General features: G+C 43.6%; 3 protein-coding genes across 7 annotated transcripts in view; 1 reads left to right on the top strand and 2 right to left on the bottom strand.

The window, feature by feature from the left end:
* TTC39A (tetratricopeptide repeat domain 39A) overlaps window positions 1–4,184 on the bottom strand; it is a 46,222-nt gene extending 42,038 nt beyond the window's left edge. Inside the window, exon 1 of the mRNA XM_059689602.1 lies at window positions 4,085–4,184. Within this exon, the coding sequence (XP_059545585.1) occupies window positions 4,085–4,137 (53 nt within the window). The 5' untranslated portion in view covers window positions 4,138–4,184. The remainder of the gene's footprint in view (window positions 1–4,084) is intronic.
* Window positions 1–26,855, top strand: part of LOC132231104 (calmodulin-like) — a 428,233-nt gene that overhangs the window by 272,975 nt on the left and 128,403 nt on the right. The gene's annotated exons all lie outside the window — the stretch shown is intronic.
* The window catches only part of EPS15 (epidermal growth factor receptor pathway substrate 15), a 123,046-nt gene continuing 105,376 nt past the window's right edge, over window positions 9,186–26,855 (bottom strand). For 2 of the 5 annotated variants that reach the window (XM_059689622.1, XM_059689624.1), the window contains exons 22-25: window positions 18,068–18,168; window positions 16,692–16,854; window positions 13,930–14,111; window positions 9,186–11,571 (exon numbers count right to left, since the gene is read on the bottom strand). In XM_059689622.1, the coding sequence (XP_059545605.1) occupies window positions 11,425–11,571; window positions 13,930–14,111; window positions 16,692–16,854; window positions 18,068–18,168 (593 nt within the window). In that variant the 3' untranslated portion in view covers window positions 9,186–11,424. The remainder of the gene's footprint in view (window positions 11,572–13,929; window positions 14,112–16,691; window positions 16,855–18,067; window positions 18,169–26,855) is intronic. The other 3 variants (XM_059689623.1, XM_059689625.1, XM_059689626.1) reach the window with 2 other exon arrangements.

Below are 26,855 nucleotides of genomic sequence, written 5' to 3'. Positions count from 1 at the left end.
CAGTGCCCAGAACAGTGCCTGGCATGAGGTAGGTGCTCAGTAAATATTTGCTACATGAATAAGTTCTCTAAAAGCTGGGAAAATACCTTTAAAAAGCTGAACACAAAATTAGTACTAAAAAACCCCAATGTCTATGCATCTGAGAAAGCATGAGGAGGCCTCAATTTCCTCATCCATTAGAACTGGAGACAAGCCCTCCCCGTGAGAGCGGTAGTGGATTGAAGGGGATGATGCATGTTAACTCAGCGCACCATCGAGATCACTGAGGCAGCGGGGTGGCAGGGGATGGGGGCGTTCTAGAGGCAGGGGCCTCCTCCAGAGGGTCTCCATGAGAGAAGCTGGACGGGGCAGGGGCAAGAGAAAGAGAAGGGTGACAATTTGAGTGCAGTGCTGTGCACTGAGCCTGTGGACATGTCATCCCCCTTTGACTGGTCTGACCTGTGCTCAGGGCCAGTGCCTGGGTGTGCCCTCAGTCACCCAGGTGTGATGGAAGTGCTCACTCACCCATGTTCTTGGGAAGACAGCAGAGTCACCTTTGATCTGAGACTTACATGCTCTGTCTGGGGGATGGAGATGAATCGTATAGGCGGTGGGTGCTTGCCAGAGCTGACTTTTCCAGGGAGTGAGGGGAAAGCCTGAGGCTGTGGAAGGGAACAGGCAGGGACAAACTTCATCCCAGGGAGGAAAATGGGCATCAGAAGGAATGAAGTGCCTAGTGACCTGATGTCTCACCCAGTGTCATAAGTCCTAATATAACCATATTGTTGGGGGACATGGGGCAAAACTAACCACTTATAGGGTGGAGGGAGGATTTTACCTAAAAGGAATAGATTTCTGCACTGCTGTTCAGCTGAGAACGGCTGATCTTGGAAAAGGAAAGGAAAGCCTGGGAGTCTTGGGCTGTGAGAGAAATTTCCTCTCTCCTGGGAGGGAAGATGTGGAAGACGTACATTTGGCTCTCCCAGAAATGGGAGTTCTTCAGAAAGGCACCTTCCAGGATGGCTGAGGGGCTTGGAGAAGGGCCATCCTATCCTATGTAACAAAGCCCTAATATGCAAATTGACCAAATGGCGGAACGACCGGTTGCTATGACGTGCACTGACCACCGGGGGCAGACACTCAACACAGGAGCTGCCCCCTGGTGGTCAGTGCGCTCCCATAGGGGGAGCGCTGCTCAGCCAGAAGCCGGGCTCACAGCTGGCGAGCACAGCGGCAGTGGCAGGAGCCTCTCCCACCTCTGTGGAAGGCGGACATCCCCCAAGGGGTCCTGGACTGGGAGAGGGTGCAGGCCAGGCTAAGGGACCCCTCCCCCTTCACCAGTGCATGAATGTCGTGCACCAGGCCTCTCATAGAATCATAAAAACCTTCTGTTACTCTTCTCTGCTTCCTAAGTACTCTTTTTTTTTTTTTAATTTATTTATTTTTTACAGAGAGGAAGGGAAAGAGATAGAGAGTTAGAAACACCGATGAGAGAGAAACATCGATCAGCCGCCTCCTGCACATCTCCTACTGGGGATGTGCCCGCAACCCAGGTACATGCCCTTGACCGGAATCGAACCTGGGACCTTTCAGTCCGCAAGCCGACGCTCTATCCACTGAGCCAAACCGGTTTCGGCTCCTAAGTACTCTTAACAGGCAATAAGGGTTATCAGAATCCTGGGATCAGAAGCTTCAACATTGTAGAATCTTGAATTAAAATGACAAGTCTGATAGTCAACTCAAAGGATCTGAGAATCACAGAGGTGAAACCCAGCACTGGCATCCGGTTCAGATCCAGTCCCAAGGGAGAGACAAAAGCTGCCCAAGGATTCCAGTCACCACTAGAAACTCCCTAACGGGGTGGCATCGGAGAGCTCCTTGAGCTTAGGCTCAAACCAAGAGCAGGAATTCTGTGGACAGCAGCCCCAGCCGTCCTCCATTCTCGGGAGGTGGGGGTGGCGGTTCCCTCCCTGAGCAGCTCTGCCTCTTAATTGCTCTCTCAAAGGCAATCTTCCTGCTCCCACCTCCCCTTTGTGTCCGGTGCTGTCTCCTAGCGGAGCAGCCATAAGTGGGGGCTACTGGGAGGGGCCCTATTTGTAGGCCGAGGCGATGGTGGTCCATATTGTGTAAGATGCATGGGTGTCATTTCCCTCTTGTAACAGTTCCCAGCTACTGTGGACCATGAGGAAGAAGATACCGACTAAGAATGGGCTTCTGGTGGCTAACTGGGCTCAAATTTTAAAAACAGAGCCTAGCAGCCATTTCTGTACAGGGGTCTCTCAGGCAAGCTGCAGCTCCTGCACTAAACTGCCTGCCTCCTGCACAGAACTGCTCTGCCAGCACTGTGCTCTGTCCCCGGAGCCAGCCTTTATAAAGGCGTTCCTGGAATCCTGTGTCAACCAAAGGGCTGAGGCTTTTCCCATCCACTCAGAGCTACGCAGCTATATCCCTCAAGCAGCTTTTTCACCCACCAATCAGAGTGGCTGCATTCTGGCCAATCAAGACAGTGCCTTTTGGACCAATCAAACTTGGAGGACTTGGAGTCCTCATTTGCATTAGGATGAACCAATCATGGGCCAGGGGCAAGGACTTCTATCTACATAAATCAGCTCCTCTCTGGCTCTGAGAGCACACTTTTCCTTTCTAAGAAGGCTGAAGAGGGGAATCTTGCTGGAGCAGAGTGGAGCAGACCTATGCAGGGCACAGAGCAGACAAATGCAGGAACAGAGCAAAGCCGTCCAGCCAGAGGGGGGCCTAGCCCCAGAGCTGCCTGGTTCCAGGGCTGCCTAAGAGCCAGCTGTTTTCAGGGCAGTGCTGTTTCATAATTGAGCTGTTTGCACTGAATCAAGTTTCCTTTTTCATTGCAACCCAATTTGGGGATTCCTGTTGGCGTCAAATTGATGCCAATGACCTTCAGTTAACATTACCTAATCCTGGTGCCCAGAATCCCACAGCTGACCCCCAAACCTCTCAGAAAGCCCCTCTGTCCGATGCAAATCCCTCTGAAGGGAGGTTACCTCACACCAGTGCAAGAAGGAAGCGAACCCGCATTTACAGAACGCTGACGGAATATGTCCTAGTGACTGTGTATTAGGTCCTTTTCCGGTGTGACTTCACTAGATCTTCCCACCACTTCAGCTGAGTAAACTGAGGCTCACACAGCTCAATTAACCGAATCAAGGTCATAGCGCCAATAAACAAGTGGCAGAACTGGATCTTTACCAAGGGAGGTGAGAGGGATAACGCCCAGGTGCCGGCTTGGGCAGCGAGGTGGATGACTGTGCCATCCTCCGAGATGGGAAAACAGGAGGAGGAACAGGTTTGGGGGTGAAGATGGAAGTCTGACTGAGGGCTTGCCAAGTTTGAGGTGCTCGTAGGACAGTCAGAGGGAGGCACTGGGAGGGCAGTTGGATTGTCCTTTGCGGGCGGGGGGGGGGGGGTAGCAGGGCAAACTTTAAATATGTAAAGGAAAGGACTTGGGGGTCAAGACAGCTCAGAAGGGAGGTCAGGGCTGTCTCCTCCCGGGTCTCAGGGGAACACACCTAGAGACACCAGCTCATCCCGGAGGTGGGGACAGCTGGGGAGGTGGAGTGACGCGTCGGAGGGAGGGCTGACCTTTCTCCACGGGGGTCCTGGTGAGAGTGTAACAGTGACCGCTGGTCCATCTATTCCATGATGGATCAGAACTGGGACCCAGGCTTCCCCACTGCTGCACCGAGACGTGGACAGTCCCGCAGGGCGACAGGGTGCCTGCTCTCACCTGCCAGGCCCCCAGGGCGCCCACCTCTCCCTCCTGCTTCCCTGGGGAGGGCCAGGTGCGGGGGGCACCCCGCCCGCCCGCGGTCCAGGTCACCTGAGCTGCCCTGGCAGGTGGCCCACAGGTGCAGCCGGGGGAGCGGGGCTCGAGCGGGACTGGATGGGGACCTCAGCCCCGCTGCGGCCGGAACGCGCCAGCAGGGCACACGCGGAGGTGTGAGCGGCGGCGGACTGCCCTTCGGGCGCTCAGCTGCCCCTGGGCCAGCAGCCCGCACTCCCCGTCCCGCTCCGCCCTCCGCCGCCCGCGGCTCCCTCCGCGCCGCTGGCCGAGCGCCCGCCCGCCTGGTACCTGCGGACGCCCTTCCTGGAGGCCGCTCCCTTCCAGGCGGTCAGAAAGGCCATGGACGCGGCCGGACAGGGGGCGCGGGCGGCCCCTCGTGGCCGCGGCGGGACCTGGACGGGGCGGGCGGGGTGGGCCGGAGGCTCCTCCCCAGCCAGGCCCGGCCGGCGCCTTCCTGCCTGGCCCGGGAGTCGGTGTCCCCTCCCCCGGCGGCCCCCGGGACCCAGGGCAAGACCACTTCCCTCCGGAGCCCTCGGGACCCATCGTTAGTCACAGGGGGAAACTGAGGCCGGGCCGGCCAGGGGTTTGCTCATGGTCACACGGGGGGGGGGGGTGTCCCAGGACCACCCCAGGCCTCTCCACCCCCAGCCTGGAGCTGGTGCAGATGGACGGTGGCGTCGCCTATGCCTTTCCCTGCTGCCCAAGTGCAGAACCTGCCTCGCTGGGCGGCACCTGAATTGGGTCAGAGGCCCGCACGGAGCAGGGGCGGCAGGGGCAGCCCGGGGACGGAGGTGGGAGGAGCTGCCCGGCCGAGAGGGGAGGCTGCGGGCCTGGCCAGGCTCTGGGTCAGGACCCCGTTCACAGACGTCTCGTTCCCAGCACCCGGTGGGAGGAGGTGATCAGAGGAGACTGAGCCACAACCGTCTCCAGTGCAAACTTTCTTCGAAATCCCATGTTTTGTCTTAGGTCACGTGCATTTTCACTTTTTACTTTAAGTAACTGCGAACATGAAGAAGCATCAGCCCCGGAGCCAGGTGAGCCCCACAGTGCAGCCGGCTCCTTGGAGGCTCAGGCTCAACTAAGGCTGGGAGCTGGGGATGGGGAGCACCTGGGGGAGGAGTTCGAGAGGGATCGCTGGGCTCCAGCTTGAAGGATGGGTGTGGGGCCCTGGAGAGTGCCCTCAGTGAGAGAGGATGGGGGCCGAACACGGGGCAGGGGCAGGGTGGCTAAGGGACCATTTCTGTCTCCTTTTGGGCTGGGTGTGTATCCTAGGCACTTGTGCAACACAAATTGTGTGTCTAAAAAACGGTGATCGGTCTGACAAGTAGGAGACATTCTCTAATGTTCCAAGCCTTAAGCCAGGCGTTTTACACACATTCTTAGTTTCATCTCATGAAACACCCACCCCCACTTTTACAGCTGACGAGACAGGCTCAGAGGGGTTGCTTCCCCTGAGACCAGGCTGTGCAGCCAGGGCTGACACCAGGTCTGTCTGCTCCATCGGGTGCTTCCCCCACCTGCTGCGGCCCACCCTCAGCTGAGCATGGAGAGGGAGGCCTGTGCACTGCAAAAGGCAGAAGACTCAAGGGTTGCCGGGGCAGTTTCTCTCACTTTTCCTCGGCAGGCAGCAGAGACAACACGACCTTTCCCCTTTCTCTGAGCACTCATGTCTTGGGTCAACAAGGGCCCAAGAATGCTGACCACAAACCTAGAGCTTCCAGATCTGGAAATTCCAGTTACAGTGCACCCAGGGGCCCTAACCCTCAGCCCACAGAGCCTTGTCCAGCTCGGCAGTGTTGTACACTGCAGGCAGCCAGATCACAGGCATGAGTGCCACAGCGCCCCAGAAACCTGGTCTCTTAAAGGCCCAGAGCCCAGTCTAATCCCAGTGGGATTAAAGTCCCATCCAGCCTCTGAGCCCATAGCCAACACCACTTCCTCCAGGAAGCCCTCCTGTATCTCCCCAGTGGAGGAGTCACTCCCTCTTTGGAGGTTACATTTTTATCTTTCTCACAGCATTTAGTACTACGCTTTTTAATCCTTATGTTAATTATCAATGACCATATGAGTCTCTCTCTTCAGATTTCTGTCTCACATCTGTGTCTTCCATGGACACTAGCACCACTGCTGCAGGTAGCAGGTGTTCGGTGTTGAGTAAATGAAGAAGGAACTAAAATTTATCAAGTTTCTACTCAGCGGCAGGCACGACACTGACGACCTTACATACACTACTTCTAATCCTGACAACTCTGCTCTGAGAACATTTGACTCAGAAGTTTAGAAATGTCCCTGAGATCGGATTAGGAGAGGGGATTTGGTCGCAGGGTTCTCACACTTCAAAGCTAGTTTCCTGTTCTTCCCCCTTTTCTCCTTTATCCTCGTCATTATCATCATTTATTTAAAGCCATGTTAGGCATTATTCTAAACCCTTTACATGCTTCATTACTAGAACCACCCTGTCACATGTCTCCTTTTATAATCCCAATTTCTATAGCTAAGCAAATGAGGCAGAAGATTAAGTAACTTGCTCAAGATCACAACGGCTAATTAAGTGGCAGAGCTAGGATTCAACCCAAGCGCCAGACGAGTCTATATCTGAAACCTAGCCCCAGTCTGCCTGCCACACACACACTTAGAATGCACACAGCATTTATGAACCTCTTTCCCAATGCTTATCTTAGTTTGAATCTCATAACAACCCCAAGGTTTTATTCTTGCCTTTGCTCTCGAGCCAGACTGCCTCGGTTGGAATGTTGGCCCCACCACGTGATAGTTGTGTGTGACTTCAGGCAAGTTACTTAACCTCTCTGTTTCCTCATTTGTAACAACAGCACTTATGGAAAGGATTATTGTGAGGACTAAATGAGTTAATGCAAACAATACAGACTAGTGCTGGACACATAGTGTGTGTTATGTGCACTTTTACTATGTGACAATTTTATCCATAATCGGTGAATAATGTGTTCTGGATCAATAAACTTTCAAGATGACTGAATTTTATTCCATTTAATCATAGACATTTTTTCTAAAATGTATTGTTAGCTTTTCTGTCTTCTTCAACATGGACATGACAGCTCTTAGTGAACGTCTGCCAACTGCCACGTAACAGGAACGAAGACTTTGTATCCATCATCTTTAATCCTCACAACCCACTGAAGTAACTGTTATCACCACTGAAAACTGAGGGGTTGAGAGATTTAATCAAGTCGTGTAGCTAGGAAACGGAAAGGCCAGAGATTAGACCCATGTTTATCAGACTCCAAGGTCTGGGTTCTTTCTACAAGGCCAGGAATCCTTTTTTTTTTTTTTTTAATCCTCATCCGAGGATATTTTTTTTCCAAATTACAGAGTGGAAGGGAGAGGGAGACAGAGAGAAATGCAGATGTGAGAAAGAAACATCAATTGGTTGCCTCTGCATGCCCCTGACCAGGGCCGGGAGCCTGCAACCAAATTATGTGCCCTTGACCAGAATTGAACCCGGGACCCTTCAGTCTGCAGGCCCATGCTCTATCCCAGTGGTTCTCAACCTTCTGGCCCTTTAAATACAGTTCCTCATGTTGTGACCCAACCATAAAATTATTTTCGTGGCTACTTCATCACTGTAATGTTGCTACTGTTATGAATCGTAATGTAAATATCTGATATGCAGGATGGTCTTAGGCGACCCCTGTGAAAGGGTCGTTCGACCGCCAAAGGGGTCGGGACCCACAGGTTGAGAACCGCTGAATTCTATCCTAACTGGCTAGGGCAGGAAACCGCAGGAAGCTGTAGTGAATCAGGGCTTTCTTTGAGAACATCAGTTCTTGCTGCGGGCCCAGGGTTGCTGCTTAGTCTTTTAGGTGTGCAAAAGGCAGCCTGGTGTTGTGGACAAGCAGATCTCAGAGCTAAGGCACCTGGGCTGGACCCTAGCTTGGTCCCTACGAGATTGAGGGGGTGGGGGGTCTTGGCCAAGTCACGTTCATCTGTTTATAAATTATGTTTTCTGTTATAAGTATTGGGTAATGTATAGAGAGCCTTAGTGCCAGGCCCAGAGAAGTCCCTAGTAAGTGTCAACGAGTTTTCCTTCTCTCTCTTTTCACAAAATACAGTCATGCACCACATAGCGATGTTTTGGTCAATGCTGGACTGTATAAATCAGTGATGGCAAACCTATGACATGCATGTTAGAGGTGACATGCGAACTCATTTTTAGGTTGATTTTCCTTTGTTAAATGGCATTTAAATATATAAAATAAATATCAAAAATATAAATCTTTGTTTTACTATGGTTGCAAATATCAAAGAATTTCTATATGTGACACGGCACCAGAGTTAAGTTAGGGTTTTTCAAAATGCTGACACGCCGAGCTCAAAAGGTTCGCCATCACTGGTATATATGACAGTGGCCTCATAAGATTAGAATGGAGCTGTAAGAAATGGAAGGGTATGTGTTTGAGGAGCAATACTTTTTTCTCTGATGGGAGCAATACCTGTGGCGCTTGGCAGTAGATTCCCTCTCACTCACAGCACCTCAATTTTGAGTGCACACATCACATCCCAATCAGCCAGCCACTGACTGTTCAGCACACAGGAGCCTGTCTTCCCCCACCTCGCGCGCCGTATTCAGAGGGCGCTACAGCCCTCCCTGATCTAGCCTGATGGTCTGCAGAGGACACTGCTGTACAGTCTTTGTGAAGGACCCAAGACCCCATGCAAGGACACAGGACCACAGGAGCTACCTCAACGAGTACGAAGTGCCGCTGCCACGTGAGTAAAGGCTTTCTATGACAGTGTGGAGCAGCCTGTCCCTGTATTTTGCAAATATTTTCAGGTTGTAATGATGTAAAGCACAGATAAATTTCATTTCTTCCCATTGATTCAATGCCAGAGAGAGCCCTTTGTGCCAGATGGGGTCAATGGAACCAAAAACAAATGTCAAAGTCAAAATACTGAGTCCTCAGTTCTATAACCTCTTCAACACGCCACTTTTTTTTTTTTTTTTATCAATACAACAAAGTTCCTTAATCTTACAATTGCTCCAATGTGTACTAGCCAAAGCCACATTGCCTTGACAATCCCCTGTGCTCCTTTATCTTCTCTCTCCAACCTGATTTCTTATTCCTACTGGTCCTCAGGCCATCTCTCACTCCCTCCTGACAGTCACTACTATGGTGATCTACCTAACCCAGCCAGTTCCTCCCCCTGATACTTCCAGTCAATCCAGCCCACACCCTGATCATGAAGCAGCACTGACAGCTCTGATGCTTGAATTCTGACGCTGTGAGAAGGGGAAGGGCCTGTGGGGCAGTGTTTATAAAATCTACAGTAGTGGACAGTAACGTCCTAGAATTCACTCCCCACTCACTCAGTCACCCAGAGCAACTTCCAGTCCCACAAACTCCATTTCAAATAAGATGTATGGATAGTTTTATTATTACTTAAAGTTTATTGTTCTCATAGTTACAGGCTACAATTTAGAAGTTTGAAACATAAGAGAAAATTCTATTAAGAGAGAAACGTGAACAACTCCGTAGAAGATGGTTAATACTTTGGAAGTGGTGCCACTTGCTCTCAGGATACTTATCTGTCCTTTTCAAGCACAGGCTGTGGAGCCAGAGTCAACAGTGTAAAATATGATCAAAAATGACTCTACGACATTCATCCTACACAGGTGAGTGTAAAGATAGAGATATATATTTATATTTATATAATATATACATAGTTTAATATAATAATGGTCCACTGAGTATACACATTTTAACAAAAGGTAAGAATCTGTGTAATCCAGTTAAACATACATAAGATTAGGGTACACTTATTACATCAAAAGGTGGTGTTTATAAGTTACAGAGAGTTAATATTTTTCAGAGTGTTTTTTTTTAATTAAGAAAAATATTTTTCAAACATCTGTTCATTTTCCCAGTGCAAAAGAAGGTTGTTCAAGTCAACTTACCTTTTTCCTGAAGTGTAAGGGGAAGAAAAATACCCAAAACCACTACCTACCACAACTCCCAATACCACCTTCTTAGTCAACTTTTGCATATATCCTCAGTCACTGGATCAGTTTATCAAAATTAAACCTGGTGATTATGATTCAGCCCTTGCTTCACATGTATGCCTTTTATGCTGTTTCAATTTACAAAAGTAGAAAAAAGCAGTGCAAGAAAGTGGTTTGAGTTTATTTAAACTACAGCAGTCCAATTGTGTGTGGAGGGGGAAAAAAGCACCATTTCAAGATGAAATGAATTGGGTATTTTAGAATTTAATCATAGGCTAAGCAATGTTACTCTGATTATCACAGATCAATATTACTTTGATTTGGTAACCAGAGAGACTTTGAATTCATTTTTAGATGCATCTTTCTTTATCTTGGTAAATAGGTATTGAAAACATTACCTAAGTCAGTAACTGATGTTGAGAAAAAAATTACAATTAAAATTTACAGCCCACTTCACAGTCTATTTCAAATTTACCTTGTATGCTAGGTCAGTTTCACAAGAGATGGGCTTTTAACACACGAAGAGCTCTAATAATTTGGCAGGTCTCTTCTCTCCCAATTATAAAAACAAGACTTTTCCTTTTTTTGCTAGCCTGCCATTTTCATAGTCAAAAACATGAAGAGAATAAACTGCTTTAAACCACAAAGATGAGCAATTTGATTTAATACATGCCACTTTTTTCATTTGTATTCAGTGAAAGTTTTTACATTTCAAGTAACTGAGCCTTCGTTAAAGGAAACAAAAATATACATACAAAAAATTAAAGTACCTTCCAGTTCTAGCTTGCTAAAGTTTCTTCTGCAAAAGTACAAAAATACACCTGCCATGAACTAAAGAGGACAGTGCCACAGCCCGGCAGAATGACTGCCATGTTACGATTTTTGCTTGCCTTATACTGATGGGTATATTTTAGATGATAAATTTTCTCCACTGTTTAGCACTTAAAAGTATGGAGAGGTATCTTTCAATCTGAAATTCTTTAAATTCAGAAAAAAAAAATTTAGTATGTTTCACACATGAGGCTTTAATGTTTTTATTTAGGAAAAGATTGCATCTCAAGCTGTGACGGTTCAATCTAAAGCATCCCTTTTCAATAGTGGAGTCAATTTATGCAAAATATTTTTCCTTGTCTATAAAAAACAAATTAAACAGTCTTTTGATTCTATGGAAACACAAACATGCACTTTAAACTAGCCAATCTGCACTATCATAAATAGGATGTTCTTTCCCTTCCCCTCCCTCACCCATTAAAACTAGAGGAGAATACTGCAAATTTTAAGAACCCCACTGGCTATCACCAGAGTAACTTCAGAACAAGGGTAGCACAGGGGCGAAGCTATTTCTCTATATCCTAGAAGGCAGAAGCTTGGGTGCTCTAGCTTCACAAGTGAGAGAGGCAGAGGCAGGCAAAAGCGCACAGTAAATGCACACGAGAACAGGGACCTAGGTGAAGCTGTCTGACTGGGTTACTGCTTTTCTGGGGTGAGGAGAAGACAAATCTGAAATGAATTTTAAAAAGACAAACACACTTTTGTCACATTTACAGGAATCTCAAACCTATGCTCATAGGTAGTTTCGATATACACTGTAAAGAGCTTCAGTATTCAGGGAGAAGAGTACTGTATGGTTGACAAGGGACAGGAGAATTCCTCATGCTTCTGAAATCTCCGATTTGCTGAGTGCAATAGCCAGTTCTAAGTCTTCTTGCTCTTGCTGATTCAGTCGGGCAAGCCTCTGCTCCTCCTCTCGCTCACTTTCCCTCTTGGCCCATTCGATCATGTCTTCTTCAGAGGGATACTGCCGTGTAAAAGATGAATGAATGAACAAATGAACAGATTAATGAGTAAAACAAATAAAAAGAAAAGAAGGAAAAATAGTTTCTACAAATGATATTAACTACTTGTTTCACCTGAAGGACTCTGGGAATAGTCTTGTTACTTGTTAAATTTTTTTCCTGAAAACACATTTCGTTTTACTCGTTCCTAAATGTAATTTTGTTTTTAAAAAGTAATGCAGTTTACAGATAGCAAGTCTATAAAACTAAACATTAAAAAAATCATTTAAAAAAGTATATGCTTAAGGTGATTTAAGTAGGTTTAAAAACAGGAGAGGGCTAGCCTTTTTATCTAATATAAAACATCTACTACTTCACCTTCATTGAGCATCCTCACATGATAAATCATTTTCAACTTAATTCCACCGGTGATTCCCTCCCTTAATCTAACCTTCAGGTACAGAAAAACGATAAAGCAAAGAATGTGATGATTCTGCTATACATAAAATAAGAGTACTAAACAAGATGTGGACCAAATCTTTCCTTTCAAATGCATTATAAAGATTTTTGGCAGGCACTGAGAACTTTTTGACCGAGTCTAAATGAAACCTTAACACCCGTAATTAGGTCAGGGAAATAGTTTTATCTATCCAAAAAAGCAATTATGCCATATTGAGATTCTGGAGTATGAAATAAGCAAAATGCCCCAACTACTGTTAAAGAATCATTCCAAACAGGCTTTGATTTGATGAAATTCTATTTAGATATTAAATGCCACAAACTGTCAGAAGGTTATTTTATATGAAGAGGGTTGTAATCTCTTAAGAAGAACAATTCTTGATTCTATGCTTGAAACAACTCAAATTTCATCTAACAAAAGTTAGGTTACTATAATCCTGCCATTCCATTTTCCAATAATCAAGATACTGATTCCTATTCTGCTCCTTCACATTCATAAGAAGCCACTGGTGCTTAGAGTACAGATTCAAAACCTAGGTAGCTCAGTTTCATTCATCTGACTTAGTTGTATGCAGATTCCTGCCTACCTCCTTTCTAACTAGAAATGGCTGCTGGCTGAGTGACCCAATGCTACACTGATGGAGACATACAGACTGCAGCCAGGGTCTAAATCTATTTCCGAGATCATCTCAAGGGCTTAAAGCAGTGGTTCTCAACCTTCCTAATGCCTCGACCCTTTAATACAGTTCCTCATGTTGTGGTGACCCCCAACCATAAAATTATTTTTGTTGCTACTTCATAACTGTAATTTTGCTACTGTTATGAATCGTCATGTAAATATCTGATATGCAGGATGTATTTTCATTGTTACAAATTTAACATAACTAAAGCATAGTGATTAGTCACAAAAACAATATGTAATTATATATGTGTTTTCCGATGGTCTTAGGCGACCCCTGTGAAAGGGTCCTTCAACCCCCAAAGGAGTCGCGACCCACAGGTTGAGAACCACTGGCTTAAAGTGATAAGTAGAGGAAAATTCCTTTGTTATAGAATCTGGGAAAATAAAACTTTGTTAGCTACTCTAAGAATTTTATTTTTAAGAAATCCTTGTTTCTTATCAAATAATGGTGGAAAAGGTCATTGCTTTATGTTGTTCCAGAGTGACACCTCCATAGCTGGTTTTCTCAGTTCTGGGATGTTACAGGCCCTGCCTATGCCATTATCACAGCATCCTTCCATTTGTTTCCACTGGTCTACCTATTGTAGTCAGTTCTGGGAGCATGCAGAGTAAATATGGAAGGCTAGTGAATTAGAGCCCTCCAAATAATTAAAGATTTGTTTAACTCTTGATGATTATATTTATTTCATAAAATTGACATTAAAAAGCACAGCTATATATTGACATTAAAAAGCACAGAGTTTTACTTTCTATTCAAAGAGTCCTTGGCCCTATCCTGTCATATAATAGTTGCTGACTGATCTCCAGAAATCAACAAAGCTTTATACACAAACACACACACACAGTTACAAATACACAAGCTCTTTTTGGCATTATTTACCCAGTGGGCAGAGAGCAAATAACTGTCTAATGGCCCATCATCCATAACAATTTACAAAATAACAACAGTAAGGAGTTTATTTATGTTGTTTACTAAAACGAAGCGAAGGGTTTACAACAACTGGTATATATCACAAGAACTAAGACTACTAAAATCACTTGTGCAATGGAGTAATTTTAGAACCATCCTAACAGAAGCAAACAGATGTTTTGGTTGGGGGAAGAATAAAGATCACTTTTAGTATGTTAGTAAATTTAATTGGAAATAAACACATTTGGAAGACTCCAAAATAATCTTTAAAAACCCTTCAAACTATAAATGGAAAGATTCTCCCCCAAACAGCCCATTCACAGTACTTACAGCACTGAAGTTAGCAAAATTGCTTGGGTCAGCCTCTTTATTGGTAGTGGTAGTAGTAGTAAATGGATCGCAAAATATATCAGGATCTTTTTCTTTGGGGCTATCATTGCCTGGGAAAGGCTGAAATGGATCATTCAGTTTAAAGGGATCGGAAGAATCCAATTTGTTGATGGGTCTTTTCCCTGGATCAAAATCATTACAATTAACTCAACTAGTAAATACAGCAAACACAAACACACAAGAACATGAACACAGGAAGCATGAAGAACTGGGGGTGGGGGGCAGGGTTGAGTGCCCAAAACACATTCTCCATATGCTCTTAAATGGCCACACCAACATCTATCTTCAAATTTTTCACACATAACCTCTCAACTATATTCCAGCCCCATGTAGGTAAATTCGGTCCGGATTCCTATTTCTGCCTTGGGCAAACCCTTTTCTTCTCCAAAATAGCATGTTCCCAGGAAAAGAGAGAAGAAAAGATATAGCAGGAGAATGACAAAGAATGTCAATGGCCTCATCTATTAGAACCTCAGCCTGATTCAGTTACCCACTTGTGGCATAAGGGCAAATGACCTTTGAAAAATGCTGATATTCTTCTGATTTTTCTCTGGATCTATATATAACATCTGGGAACATGAAATTAAAAATTTACTTTGCCACCTAGAATACATCAAACTGAAGAATAAAGAGACTGTTTTGAAGCACAGGGCCTAAATCTTCGTGTTTGCTGATAAACTAATCTTTGACCAAACAACAGCATCATAATTTTCAAGCAAGTTCTCAAATTTTAAAGTTTTAAATTTAACACTTCCTGAAGAAAATTAAGAACAGGTGTTAAAGTATCTTCCATCACTTTAATAGCTTACAAAAGGTGTTCATATTTCACATCTCAGTGGATCCTTCCACCAATCCTGTGAAGGTAGCGAAATTAGAATACTGCCACCATCTAACAGCTCAGACAGCTGAGGCTCAGAAATTACACACTCAGGATCACCGAGCTCGTCGGGGCATATTCAGAATTAGAACCCAAACTTTTGAGCTCCCAGTCAAGTACTCTCTCCAACAAACCATCCTTTCCTTGATCTTTCTATAGTGCTATACACTCACTCTGCTGAAGATTTAGCTAAAGCACTAATATATTATTTTATTTAGGACTTAAAAAATAAATTCACTATTGGCATTATATAGTTCTAAAAGTTAAATGAGCAAACTGGCTCTTATTTGTTTAATATATAGACTGACAACCTTACCCTCTAACAATATATGATATAGGCTGCTTTTCCTTAAAAGATAGAAATCACTTATTTACCTAACTTTTCAACAGATAATTGAGTATTAACAATTGAATATGAAATTTCTTTAAATCAAGGAAGAAGAAATAATCGTCCCAAGAAATACCATAGGGAGGTTATTATGAAAAGGCAAGAATAGTAATCAAGCCTGGCTGGTGTTCCTCAGTGGTTGAGCATCGACCCATGAACCAGGAGGTCATGGTTTGATTCCTGGTCAGGGCACATGCCCGGGTTGTGGGCTTGATCCCCAGTAGGTGATGTGCAGGAGTCAGACGATCAATGATTCTCTCTCATCATTGATGTTTCTCCCTCTCTCCGTTCCAAGGGCACATATTTCAGTTATAAGCTCGATCCCCGGGCATATGCGAGAGGCAACTAATCGCTGTGTCTCTCTCACTTCGATGTTTCTCTCTTTCTCTCTCACTCCTTTCCACTCTCTTTAAAAATCAATGAAAAAATATTCTTGGGTGAGGATTAACAACAACAAAAAAGAATAGTAATCTATAGTCCTGTGCTCAAAATTTCCCCAGGAATGATACACGATTAAAAGAACAATGTACCAGATGTGTCTTCTCACATAACAACCTAGTAGCACAACTACTCAGGGGATTAGTCTTTTTTTTGTCCCTTTTCTTTGGATAGTGCTAAAGGTTAAAAAAAATAAAAAATTAAGAATTTATTCCCAGATCCCCCAAAAAATCACTTTTTTAAAATATATTTTATTAATTTTTTACAGAGAGGAAAGGAGAGAGATAGAGAGCTAGAAACATCGATGAGAGAAACATCGATCAGCTGCCTCCTGCACATCCTCCACTGGGGAAGTGCCCGCAACCCAGGCACATGCCCTTGACCGGAATCGAACCCGGGACCTTTCAGTCCGCAGGCCGACGCTCTATCCACTGAGCCAAACCGGCTTTGGCCAAAAAAAATCACTTTTATAAAACCAAGGCATCTTTCATTAACTGAGGTAAAAGATTTTTCTTCAAGAAAAACAATTTATTTCAAATCACTATATTGCTAAATGCTGGATACCAAAAGCCATATATTCTCACATTAAAGAATTTAAGGAGTACATTTGGCAAGAAAAGAATGGGACTTCAAACTAATCTTCTCTTATAGAAATTAATTAAAACACCAAAGTGCAGGAAACTATTGTTCAAACAGTAATCAATGGGCTTCCCAAGAGACTTCATAGATACTTTCCTTTTTCTATTTACTGCTTCTCTAAAATGATTTTAAAAGAAATTTGAACATGCCAGAAAAGTAGTTCATGACAGTTACACATGCTGGGTTCTTAGGCACATGTCTGTAATTCTGTATTGAGGTCAGAACACAGGATAGTAGCAGGCTCCTGCCATGTTTTCTTGACTTGTTTTGTTAAAGGCCCTTTAGGTAAGTCTATAAATAAGGCCCGCACAATACTTTAAGAAAAAAAAAAGCATCTTGTTGATTTAAGAACTCTCATACCAGGTGGTGGCGGGCAGGGTCTTGTTGGAGTTCCGATCTTCGGTGGCAGTGCTGGGGGTACATCTTCACTTGTGACTGGTGCTTCCTCCAGCACGTTTTTTGTAAGGACCACATTGCTGGCTGAGTTCAGTGTGGCTGAACTGAAAGGATCTTCATTGTTAGCCTTTGTTTGAAAAGAAATGTTTACGCATGGTTATATATATTATACCAATTAAGCTGTACATGTAGCATTTGGAAGAATGGTCTTCAGTATTATGCAGCTTTATGTATTTCAATTCTGAGCACTGACATTTTAACCGTTGCATTCAGAGCCAAAGGGGAAATATTTTTTTAATTGTTCTATATGAGTAGTGATTATAACATTGCTATTTTTTAAGAGCAAAAGATTATACCAAAATAAGCCATCTGGGGATCAAAGGTTTGTCAAGCTTCAGGCAATACAAAACCATTGGAGGCCATTTTAAAACAGCATCTTGAACATTAAAGACAACTTGAAATTCAGTTTTTTAAAGCAAACTGACCTCATGGAATCATAATTTTAATCTTTATGTGAGTCTGAAGACCCTATCCTTCTAATACATGGAATAATGAAAGATTCTGTTTTCTATAATGAATCAGATGTTAAGATTTTAGCTCTATTTAGGCTAGTGTTCCTCTACAGTAGCACTACTGACATTTTGGGCTGGCCATAATTCTGTGGTGTGGGGGTACTGGGCAGAACTTGGTAGGATGTTTTAACAGCATCCCTTCTCTCTATCCACTAAATATGAATAGTCCCCCTATCCAACTGTGACAACCAAAAGTATCTCTAGACATTGCCAAATGTTTTCTGGGGATAGGCAGAGGGGTGGAAAATTATACCTAGTTGAGAACCAATGGCACAGACAATTTGACATATATTCTAATTTTATTCTTTTGGCTTCAATCAGTCCTAGAGCTATCCTGGAAAACAGGTAGAAGACATGTAAGTGCTGGACTATGTGTATTAACATAACCCTAGCAGCCTCAGAACAAAAAAAGCCAATTAACCAATGCAGAGGATGGAATGAATACCCAGATTATACAACTATTGACCCAGACAATCAAGAGGAGAAAAATGCAGTTTAATTGGAAGAAACGTGTTTAAAAATACATAAGACTCTTAAAAATGAAGTTGTTGAGCAAACCTGTCAGTAGAAAACTATAATTACCTGTGCTATCACCATGGTCTTTATGAATAGAAATATGTACATCTACTTTAATTATATCTTATTTTCCACTTCTATTTGAAATCAACATTTGCTGTGAATTATTGAAATCAAGTTGCAAAGTCTGTGAGGGGGTTATATAATTGAAAGGAAGAATTGCTCTTTTGGTAGAAACAATGTATTTTATACCTTCCCACTAATCACTTTGGATACCTTTGACAATGTGCTGAAGTCAGCAAATCCATCTTCAAATGATTCATTTCCAAAAACAGAAGCAAAGGGGTCTGTGGCTAAAATGAATAAAGAAAATCAATGCAATAAAACAGAAAGACATTAAATTCATGTCCTCTTTTGGTTGGTAACATTTCAGATAGGTGAAAAATATCTAATCCCAAATATTAGTTCCTGAATTTCTGACTTAAGTCCAAAAAGACAGTGAGCACATTGATATTCCTACAAGATAAATGCATTTCTTTATATAAATCAACTAATAAGTAATTTAAGATGAAAAACAGGTAAACTAACTCTAGATAAAGCATTTAGGACTCTGGAATACATGTCACATAATATAGCTCCCATGCACTTAAAATATTTATAATAACGACATCAAGAAGTAAAGAAAGCTAGACTACATTAATTCCACATTTCACATCTATTCTCCAGGGCCCATTTGAATGCTACCTCATCCACAAGGCTTGAAATAACCGAGGCATCTCTAATTCTAAGAACAAGAAGTGATTTTCTTCCTTTTTTGTGGCACTGACTGCATTCTAGTTTGTACTATAATTATCTATGATTGATATATCACACTTTACTAGATTTTAAGGTCCTTAAAAATAGGGAATAAGGCTTAGCCAATGAAAAATGAATGATCAAAAAACATTTGTTGATTAGCACATCTAGGAAAATAAGAAAATAGAGTTCCTACCCCTGGAAAGCTCACAGTCTAGTGAGGGAGATGTAAACAAACTACAATAAAACCATCTTAAATGAGCTATTTGAGATATGAAAAACATGTCATAGGAGCCACTGTCTGGGAGAATTAGGAAAAGTATCAAAGAAGACTAACATTTGAGCTAGGTCTTTTAAATAAGGGATGGAATCTGCCAAATAGATGAAGGTAGGAGAAAGCAAGCTATTCCAGGAAGAAGGCCCAGTAATTGCAAAAGCAATTATGTAACCACTGCTCCATAGGCATGACACAGTATCTGTTCCATTACAGTGCACTTACCACATGGACTAACATTTCTGGCTGGAATGAACTGATCTACTTTGAGATAGGCTTCACTTGTTCAGGCATAAGGCCACCAATAAAGTCAAAGAATGTTTATAGGAATTTCTGCTTGATATAGGAAAGCAGAAAAGAAACAAGGGAAGGAGAGGAAAGAAATGTGCAAAAGAGAGTGTAAGAGAGAGCAAGCAAAGAGGTGCAGAAAAATCTCCTTATCCTTCCTCAACTCCTCATCTTTATATCAAACTAGTGGCCCGGTGCACAAAATTTGTGCGGGGTGGGGTGGTGGGGGGAAGAGGGTGTCCCTCAGCGGAGCCTGAATCTGGGACCCCTCGGGGGATGTCCAACTGCTGGTTTAGGACATCCCTCTCACAATCCAGGACTGCTGGCTCCTAACCACTCGCCTGCCTGCCTACCTGATTGCCCCTAACCACTCTGCCTGCCAGTCTGATCAACCCCAACTGCCCCTCCCCCCCCGGCCTGATCACCCCTAACTGCTACCACTGCCGGCCTGATCGCCCCCAACTGCCCCCACCCTGCCGGCCTGCTCACCCCCAACTGCCCCCCACTTGCCAGCCTGATCACCCCTAACCGCCTCTGCCTCGGCCCTGCCACCATGGCTTTGTCCAGAAGGTCTCCCTGAAGGTCTCCTGGTATAATTAGCATATTACCCTTTTATTAGTGTAGATCAGGTTTAGAATACTGTGCCCAACCACTCATTGAAATGTGTAAAGTGTGCCTTTACTCTAAAAATGAGTATACCATGGGCATAAACAAGAAGACGGGCAAGGAACATATATAGGGGTGGGCAAAAGTAGGTTTATAGTTGTGAGTACACAAAACATGCAGTTTATTCTTGTATTATTATGTATTAATTATTATTTATTTGTATTATAACTGTAAACCTACTTTTGCCCACCCCTGTATATTATTTTTGTTTGATTTATCACCAAGTTACTCATGGGGTGGAGGAAGTATAGAGGAGTGGCGAGAATCATAGACAAAACCAGTCCTTTAGGGATACACCAACAACTCTGAGCCTGAAGAGGATATTGAAAGTCCAGAGTTACAGGAAATCCTGGAGCTTGAGCTATGAAACATGCTTTATTATTACTGCATTCTCTGCTGAGTCCCACAGCTGGGGCCCAGCCTAGTCATGGCTGGTGTTTCAGGCTTTCCCTTCCTTTTCCTCCTCTTCCTGTTATTCCTGATTCCACAGCAGCTGAGGTACAATCAGGGTGCAGATGCTCTCCTGATTGGTAGACAGGTAATGAGGGAAAGGAGTTGGGTTCATTTCACTGGAAAGACTGAAAAATCAGCTTCATGCTTTTCCTCTGCCATTGTCCCACAGCTTTTACAAGAAGTCATAACATTTGGCAATAGTGCTGAGTTAGGTCAAGTTTGACTGAAATTTTGTGAAGTGACTGGAATTTTGTGGAGTGTACTTTGGGAAAGAAATGAATTAAAAAAATGGCATTTATGTATGAAGCTTATGCTACTGTAGCTTACTAGAGTTTTTCCACACTTTCTTCATCAGAATAAACGACCTATTTAGCACTGGTCCAACACTGGGAAATGTATCCTGTATGAACGACAACGCACTTTTGCCCAAACTAGGGAATTAATAAGAGTTTGGCTAGAACTTTCTCAGATATCGATCATGACTGAAATGAAGCAGAGGCCCACCCAGAAACGAAGGAGTCACTGAGGGTGAACTTGTTTAGCTCAAGTGTGAGACACCTGCTGAGGAGTCCCAGGAATAACACTTGGAGAGGAACTCAGCAGGTGGCTTTCTTCTTATTGATGCACACAGGAGCTATGAGCCAGCAAAATCAGGCTTTAAATGCAAATGGGACCTCACTAACACCCTTTTCTCCCCAAGAATAAAGGTAATGAACACTGTGGAAAAATACATGAAAGCATGATAAAAAAAATGCCATCTATAATCTCATTTCCAGAAATAACTCGTACCAATATTTTACGTTTTTAAGAGCTTTTTATCCTGGTATTTTTTTCCATTACATATTTGAGATCAGACTATGTTGATATGCTTCTTTTATGAAGTGTGATTGATAAAGCTACATTTTAGGCATGTCACTTTTTATCCCCTTATCCTGATTTAATTTATAGCATTCATAAGTACCTAACATATTACATGTTTGTTTATTGTCTATCTTTCCCATATAAGCTCTATAAAGACAGGAAGTTTGTTTTGTTCGCCACTGTATCTTCAAGGCCTAGAACAAGGTCTGGTAAATAGGAGATAACTCTTATTGTTGAAAATATTGGGGGGGGAAAAGAGTACAGAAACCGTCTACTTATAAGGGATCTTCCAAACAGGTATCATAACATGTCTTAGCACAACCAGATGAACAAGGAATAAGTGAAACCAGTCTTAAGATTCACAAATAATTCCCATAAAACAGCTGTCTACCATAGAATCCTGGGAGGAGAAGGAGGAAATCTTTTCTTCCCTAATGACCTGTTTATGACCCACAAGATAATCAAGCTCAAGCCAGTCACAAAAAGATAAATATTACATGATTCCATTTATATGAGGTACCTAGAGTAGTCAAATTCATAAATGCAGAAAGTAAAGGGTGGTTGCCAGGGCCTGCAGGAGTGGGTAATGGGGAACTTTTGTTTAAAGAGTATAGAGTTTCAGTTTTGGAAGATGAAAAAAGATGGATGTATGTGATGGTTGCATAGCAATGTGAATATACTGAATACCACAGAACTGTATACTTAAAAGTGTTTAAAATGGTAAATTTTATGTTATGTACTAGAGGCCCGGTGCACGAAATTGGTGCGGGGTGGGGCGGGGGGGGGGGGGCGAGATCCCTCAGCCCGGCCTGCACCCTCTCCAATCTGGGGCCCCTCGAGGGATGTCTGACTGCCTCTCGCAATCCGGGACTGCTGGCTCCTAACCACTTGCCTGCCTGCCTGCCTAATTGCCCCTAACCACCTCTGCCTGCCTGCCTGCCTGATAGCCCCTAACTGCTCCTCTACCGGACTGATCACCCTGCTGGCCTGATCGCCCCTAACTGCCTCTGCCTCACCCTGCACCCAGGACCCAGGATTCCCTCCTCCAGCTGGTCGCAGGCACTCAGGACCCAGGCTTCCCTCCCTCTGGCCAGCCGCAGGCACCCAGGACCCGGGCCAGCTTTGCCCAGGCCAGCTGCAGCTGCAGGGGACCGTGGGCGGGTGGCTTTGCCTGGACTGCAGCCGCAGATGCCCAGGACTGTGGGGTGGGCAACTTGTCTCTCTCCCAGGCCGCAGCCACAGGTGCGGGCACCTGGGACCATGGGGCAGGCGGCTTGTCCCTCTCTTGGGCCACAGGTGCAGATGTAGCTGCTGGTGCCCGGGACCATGGGGTGGGCAGCTTGTCCCTTTCCCGGGCCACAGCCTGGCTGGTCCCCATTCCTCTCTCCCCAGTGTTGAGTGTCTGAGCTGTGATGGCGTGATGACCATTTGCATATTAGCTCTTTATTATATAGGCTATTTTACCACAGTATTTTTTTTTTAAACACTTATCAGAACAAAATAAACAATATATCCTATCCCCAGGATTTTCATCCACTGGGCTCCTATCACATGCTCTGTGAGGAGGGTAACTGATTCATCTATTCATCCAAGAATAATATGTGGCCAGGCATGGTTTAAGGTTCTTGGAATACATTAGTGAATACAAAGATCCAAGTTCCTATGGAACCTAAAATTTAGTGGAGAAAACAAAGTCACTTATCCACCCTAGCTGGTTTAGCTCAGTGGATAGAGCGTTGGCCTGTGGACTGAAGGATCCGGGGTTTAATTCCAGTCAAGAGCACATGTCCGGGTTGCAGCCTCAATCCCCAGTGTGGGGTGTGCAGGAGGCAGCTGATCAATTATTCTCTCTCATCATTGATGTTCTATCTTTCTTTCCCACTCCCTTCCTCTCTGAAATCAATAAAAAATATATATACAAATATATATTTGTGTATACATAAATGTGTATATCTATACATATATGTGTATATCTATATTTTATTGATTTTTTTACAGAGAGGAAAGGAGAGAGATAGAGAGTTAGAAAAATTGATGAGAGAGAAACATCGATCAGCTGCCTCCTGCACACCTCCTACTGGGGATGTGCCCACAACTAAGGTACATGCCCTTGACTGGAATCGAACCTGGAACCTTTCAGTCCGCAGGCTGACGCTCTATCCACTGAGCCAAACTGGTCAGGGCAATAAAAAAATATTTTTTTAAAAAGTCATTTATATAGTATGCTGGGAGTAATCAGCCATAATGAAAGAAAAAAGAGTAGAGAATAGTAAGGTCAGAATGCTGGGATGGGTGGTGGTGCTTATAAATGTTAAATAGGGTGGCCAGAGCATGCCTCACTGAGTGACATTTTGGTGAAGATTTATTAGAGGTAATGGAGATCATCATGTGGAAGGATGAAGAAAGACCATCCCAGGAATAGGGAACAGTTAAAGGCAGAGCCCAAGGAACACCATCCTGTTGTTTGAGCAATAGCACAAAGGCCATGTGCCGGAACAGAGTGAGTAAAGGGAATAATGATAAGAGATATTGTTAGAAAGGTACCCATTGTAAGCCTTTTACTGGATATAGTTTGAAGACGGAGCCAGTAAGATTTCCTGACAGACCAGGGATAGAGAGAAAGAAAAAGAAGAACCAAGGATGATTCTGAGGTTTCAGATCTTAGCAATGTTAAAGATAAATCACCATGAATTAAAGTTTTAAGAGAAGCAGGTTTGGGAAGGAAGATTAGGTGTCTCGTGTTATTAGACATGTTATGTTAGATATATCTAGGAGCTAATTAAGTGGAAATGTCAATAGGTAGTTGGGTGTATGAGTCTAGAGTTCAGGAAAAAAATGTGGCTAGAGATATAAATCAGCATATAAATAATATGTACATCCATGAAACCAGGTGAAATTCCCAAGGGAATACAGATAGAGAAGAAAAGATGTCCAAAGTCTAGGGCCTAGAGCAGCATGACATACAGAAACTGGGGGAAAGAGGAAGAATCAGCAAAGGAGACACAGGAATGATCAAGAAGGTCAGTGGAAAACCAGAGACCTCAGATGGACCCACTGTTTCCATCTATTACTCCTTCTTTAACCTTGTGAAATGGCTTCCCATGTGAGAATTAAATGAGACCAATTATGGAAAAATGGTTAGCACATAGAGTTCTGGAATTATGCAAATGCTCACTCAATAAGAAGTGGTACTGTTATGATTAACAACAATAAATCTTAGTCCCTCCCAGGCTATTATAGTAATTTATTCTACCACTTTGCAGAAAATGAGCTTGAAACTGGAATTAAAAGAGAAAACCAACAAAGGCAAAAGAGACTTCCTACAGTAAGACTGCAATCCACCACTTGAGCCTTAACTATCCTATATAATAAAGAGCTAATATGCTAATGTTCGTGATGCCCTCACGCCATAAGCACCGTTCAGGAGGAGACTGCGTGTGTGGTGGGGCAGAGCCACCATGTTGCTCCAGAGATGGGGCGGAAGCAGGGAGGTGCCCAGAGGAGGTGGGATCAACCCAGAGATGACTTGCAGGACTGAGGGCGGGGCTTGAAGCAGCCAGAGAAGGCCAGAGGGGTCGGGGGCGAGGCTATGTGCACTCAAGGTCTGGGTGGAGAGGTTAGGGTAGTGGTCGGCAAACTGCAGCTCCTTGAGTGTGGCTCTTGCACAAAATACCACGTGCAGGCACGCACGTAAAGTGTGATTGAAACTTCGTGGCCACACTCAAGGGGCCAAAGAGCCGCATGTGGCTTGCGAGCCGCAGTTTGCTGACCACTGGGTTAGGATGTCAAGACGGGACAGCGGGCGGGTGGGCCGGACTGTGTGATTTCATGCACCAGGTCACTAGTCTGTATATATAAAAGCCTAAGCCACAGGCCCACCAGCTAGTAGCTATGATGTGCACTGACCACCAGGGGGCAGACGCTCAATGCAGGAGCTGCTGAGCTGTGGTGACTTGGCAGCTGCAGTTCTTGGGTGATGCACCCGGAACCAGAGAGGAGGGAACCCGATCCCAGGGTGCCGAGAACTGCCCTCTTGCAATCCGGGACCCCTCAGGGGATGTCAGAGAGCCAATTTTGGCCCAATCCCCGCAGGCCAGGCCGAGGGACCTCACTGGTGCACAAATCCATGCACCAGGCCTCTAGTTCCTCTATAAATATGCTTTATCAAAAGGTCTGTTTTTCCCTGTATGTCCGACCTCCATTCCTTATTCCTGTTATTCTCTTTGCTTGACATAGTCTCTTTCCATAACTACTTATTAAAAACCCCAGTCCATTCTTTCAAGGCATACCGCAAAAGCCATCTTTTGCTTTTAAATCACTCATGATTTACCCTAAATGGAGGTGGTCTCCCTTTCTTTTAAATTTTTGCAGTTCTAATGAACTCTCATGGCACTCACTATTCTTTAGTGTGGGCAACTGAGAGTTAATTATAAATGTATTAACCTTTCATTTTATTTTCTTGGGGTATCCTTTCTAATTATATAATATCCCTAGCAATATATAAATTCATCAGTTTAATAAGGGAAGTCTAAAAAAGCATATGTATTTTTAAAAGATATAATTTAACTACGGTTACTAGAATAAGCCTTTTAAAAATCATATTTGCTGTCATTTAAATTTTTGGTTTAAATCAATACCCCATACAACATTAAATCTTGTTTCTACATTCCTCTTTCTTGCTACTCATGTTGGAAGCTAAATTTCAACCTGAAAATAAATAATGCACAGTGTTAAATCCTATCATGTTACAATTTGTACAATACAAGAAATTCAAATTGTGAAGGCCTTTCTTTCTATTATCTTTCTCTATGCTCATAATCCTTAATTTGTCACAATCAACAAATTTTGTGTACTGAATAGCTCACCCTATTTCCATCTGAAAAATAAGGCAGTCTATTTTCAGCATGATATTGAAGTATTGACTTGTTTCAGTTCACTCCCTCTAATTTCCTGCTCTCCTACATAATAGCTAGTCTGTTTATTTGTAAATGAACTGTGAGAAAGAAGCAGAATTACTTAGTTAACAAAGCTTTTAGAATCTGTCACACTTAGCTTTTCTTTTTCTTTTTTAAAAATATATTTTATTGATTTTTTACAGAGAGGAAGGGAGAGGGATAGAGAGTTAGAAACATCAATGAGAAACATCGATCAGCTGCCTCCTGCATGCCCCCTACTGGGGATTGAGCCCACAACCTGGACATGTGCCCGTGACAGGAATCGAACCCGAGACCCTTCAGTCCGTAGGCCGACATTCCATCCACTGAGCCAAACCAGGTAGGGATGTCAGACTTAGCTTTGAATCTTGGCTTCACCTGGCTCAAATCTAGTAAGCAGTATCATCCTAAATTACTCAATATTCTGGGTCCTCAATTTCTTGATCATTAAAATGAGAATATTACTTAAAGGTTATTAAAAGGACAAATGAAAAATTAGGTACCATAAACAAAACATGTCTTATTACAGGACTTATCCACTATTTGGAAAGTTATTATAATTACCTATTGGAAGCCATAAATTTTTAAATCTAGGCCAAGATCCCTAAGAGTCAATGCTGACTTTGAAACTGCCAAACAATACTGCTTTTATAATGGGAAAAAAAAAATGTTATTGGTTTTACTGACATAGGTGAGAGAGAATATGTATTGTAGTAAAGATCTTCAAGATGAACAATAAATGAGATAATGAATCATAAGGAAAGTAGAA

The sequence above is a fragment of the Myotis daubentonii genome, chromosome 3 (genome assembly GCF_963259705.1).
Source record: "Myotis daubentonii chromosome 3, mMyoDau2.1, whole genome shotgun sequence".
NCBI lineage: Eukaryota > Metazoa > Chordata > Mammalia > Chiroptera > Vespertilionidae > Myotis > Myotis daubentonii.
Note: the sequence above shows the minus strand (reverse complement) of the source record. Positions and strands in the feature narration are given on the sequence as shown.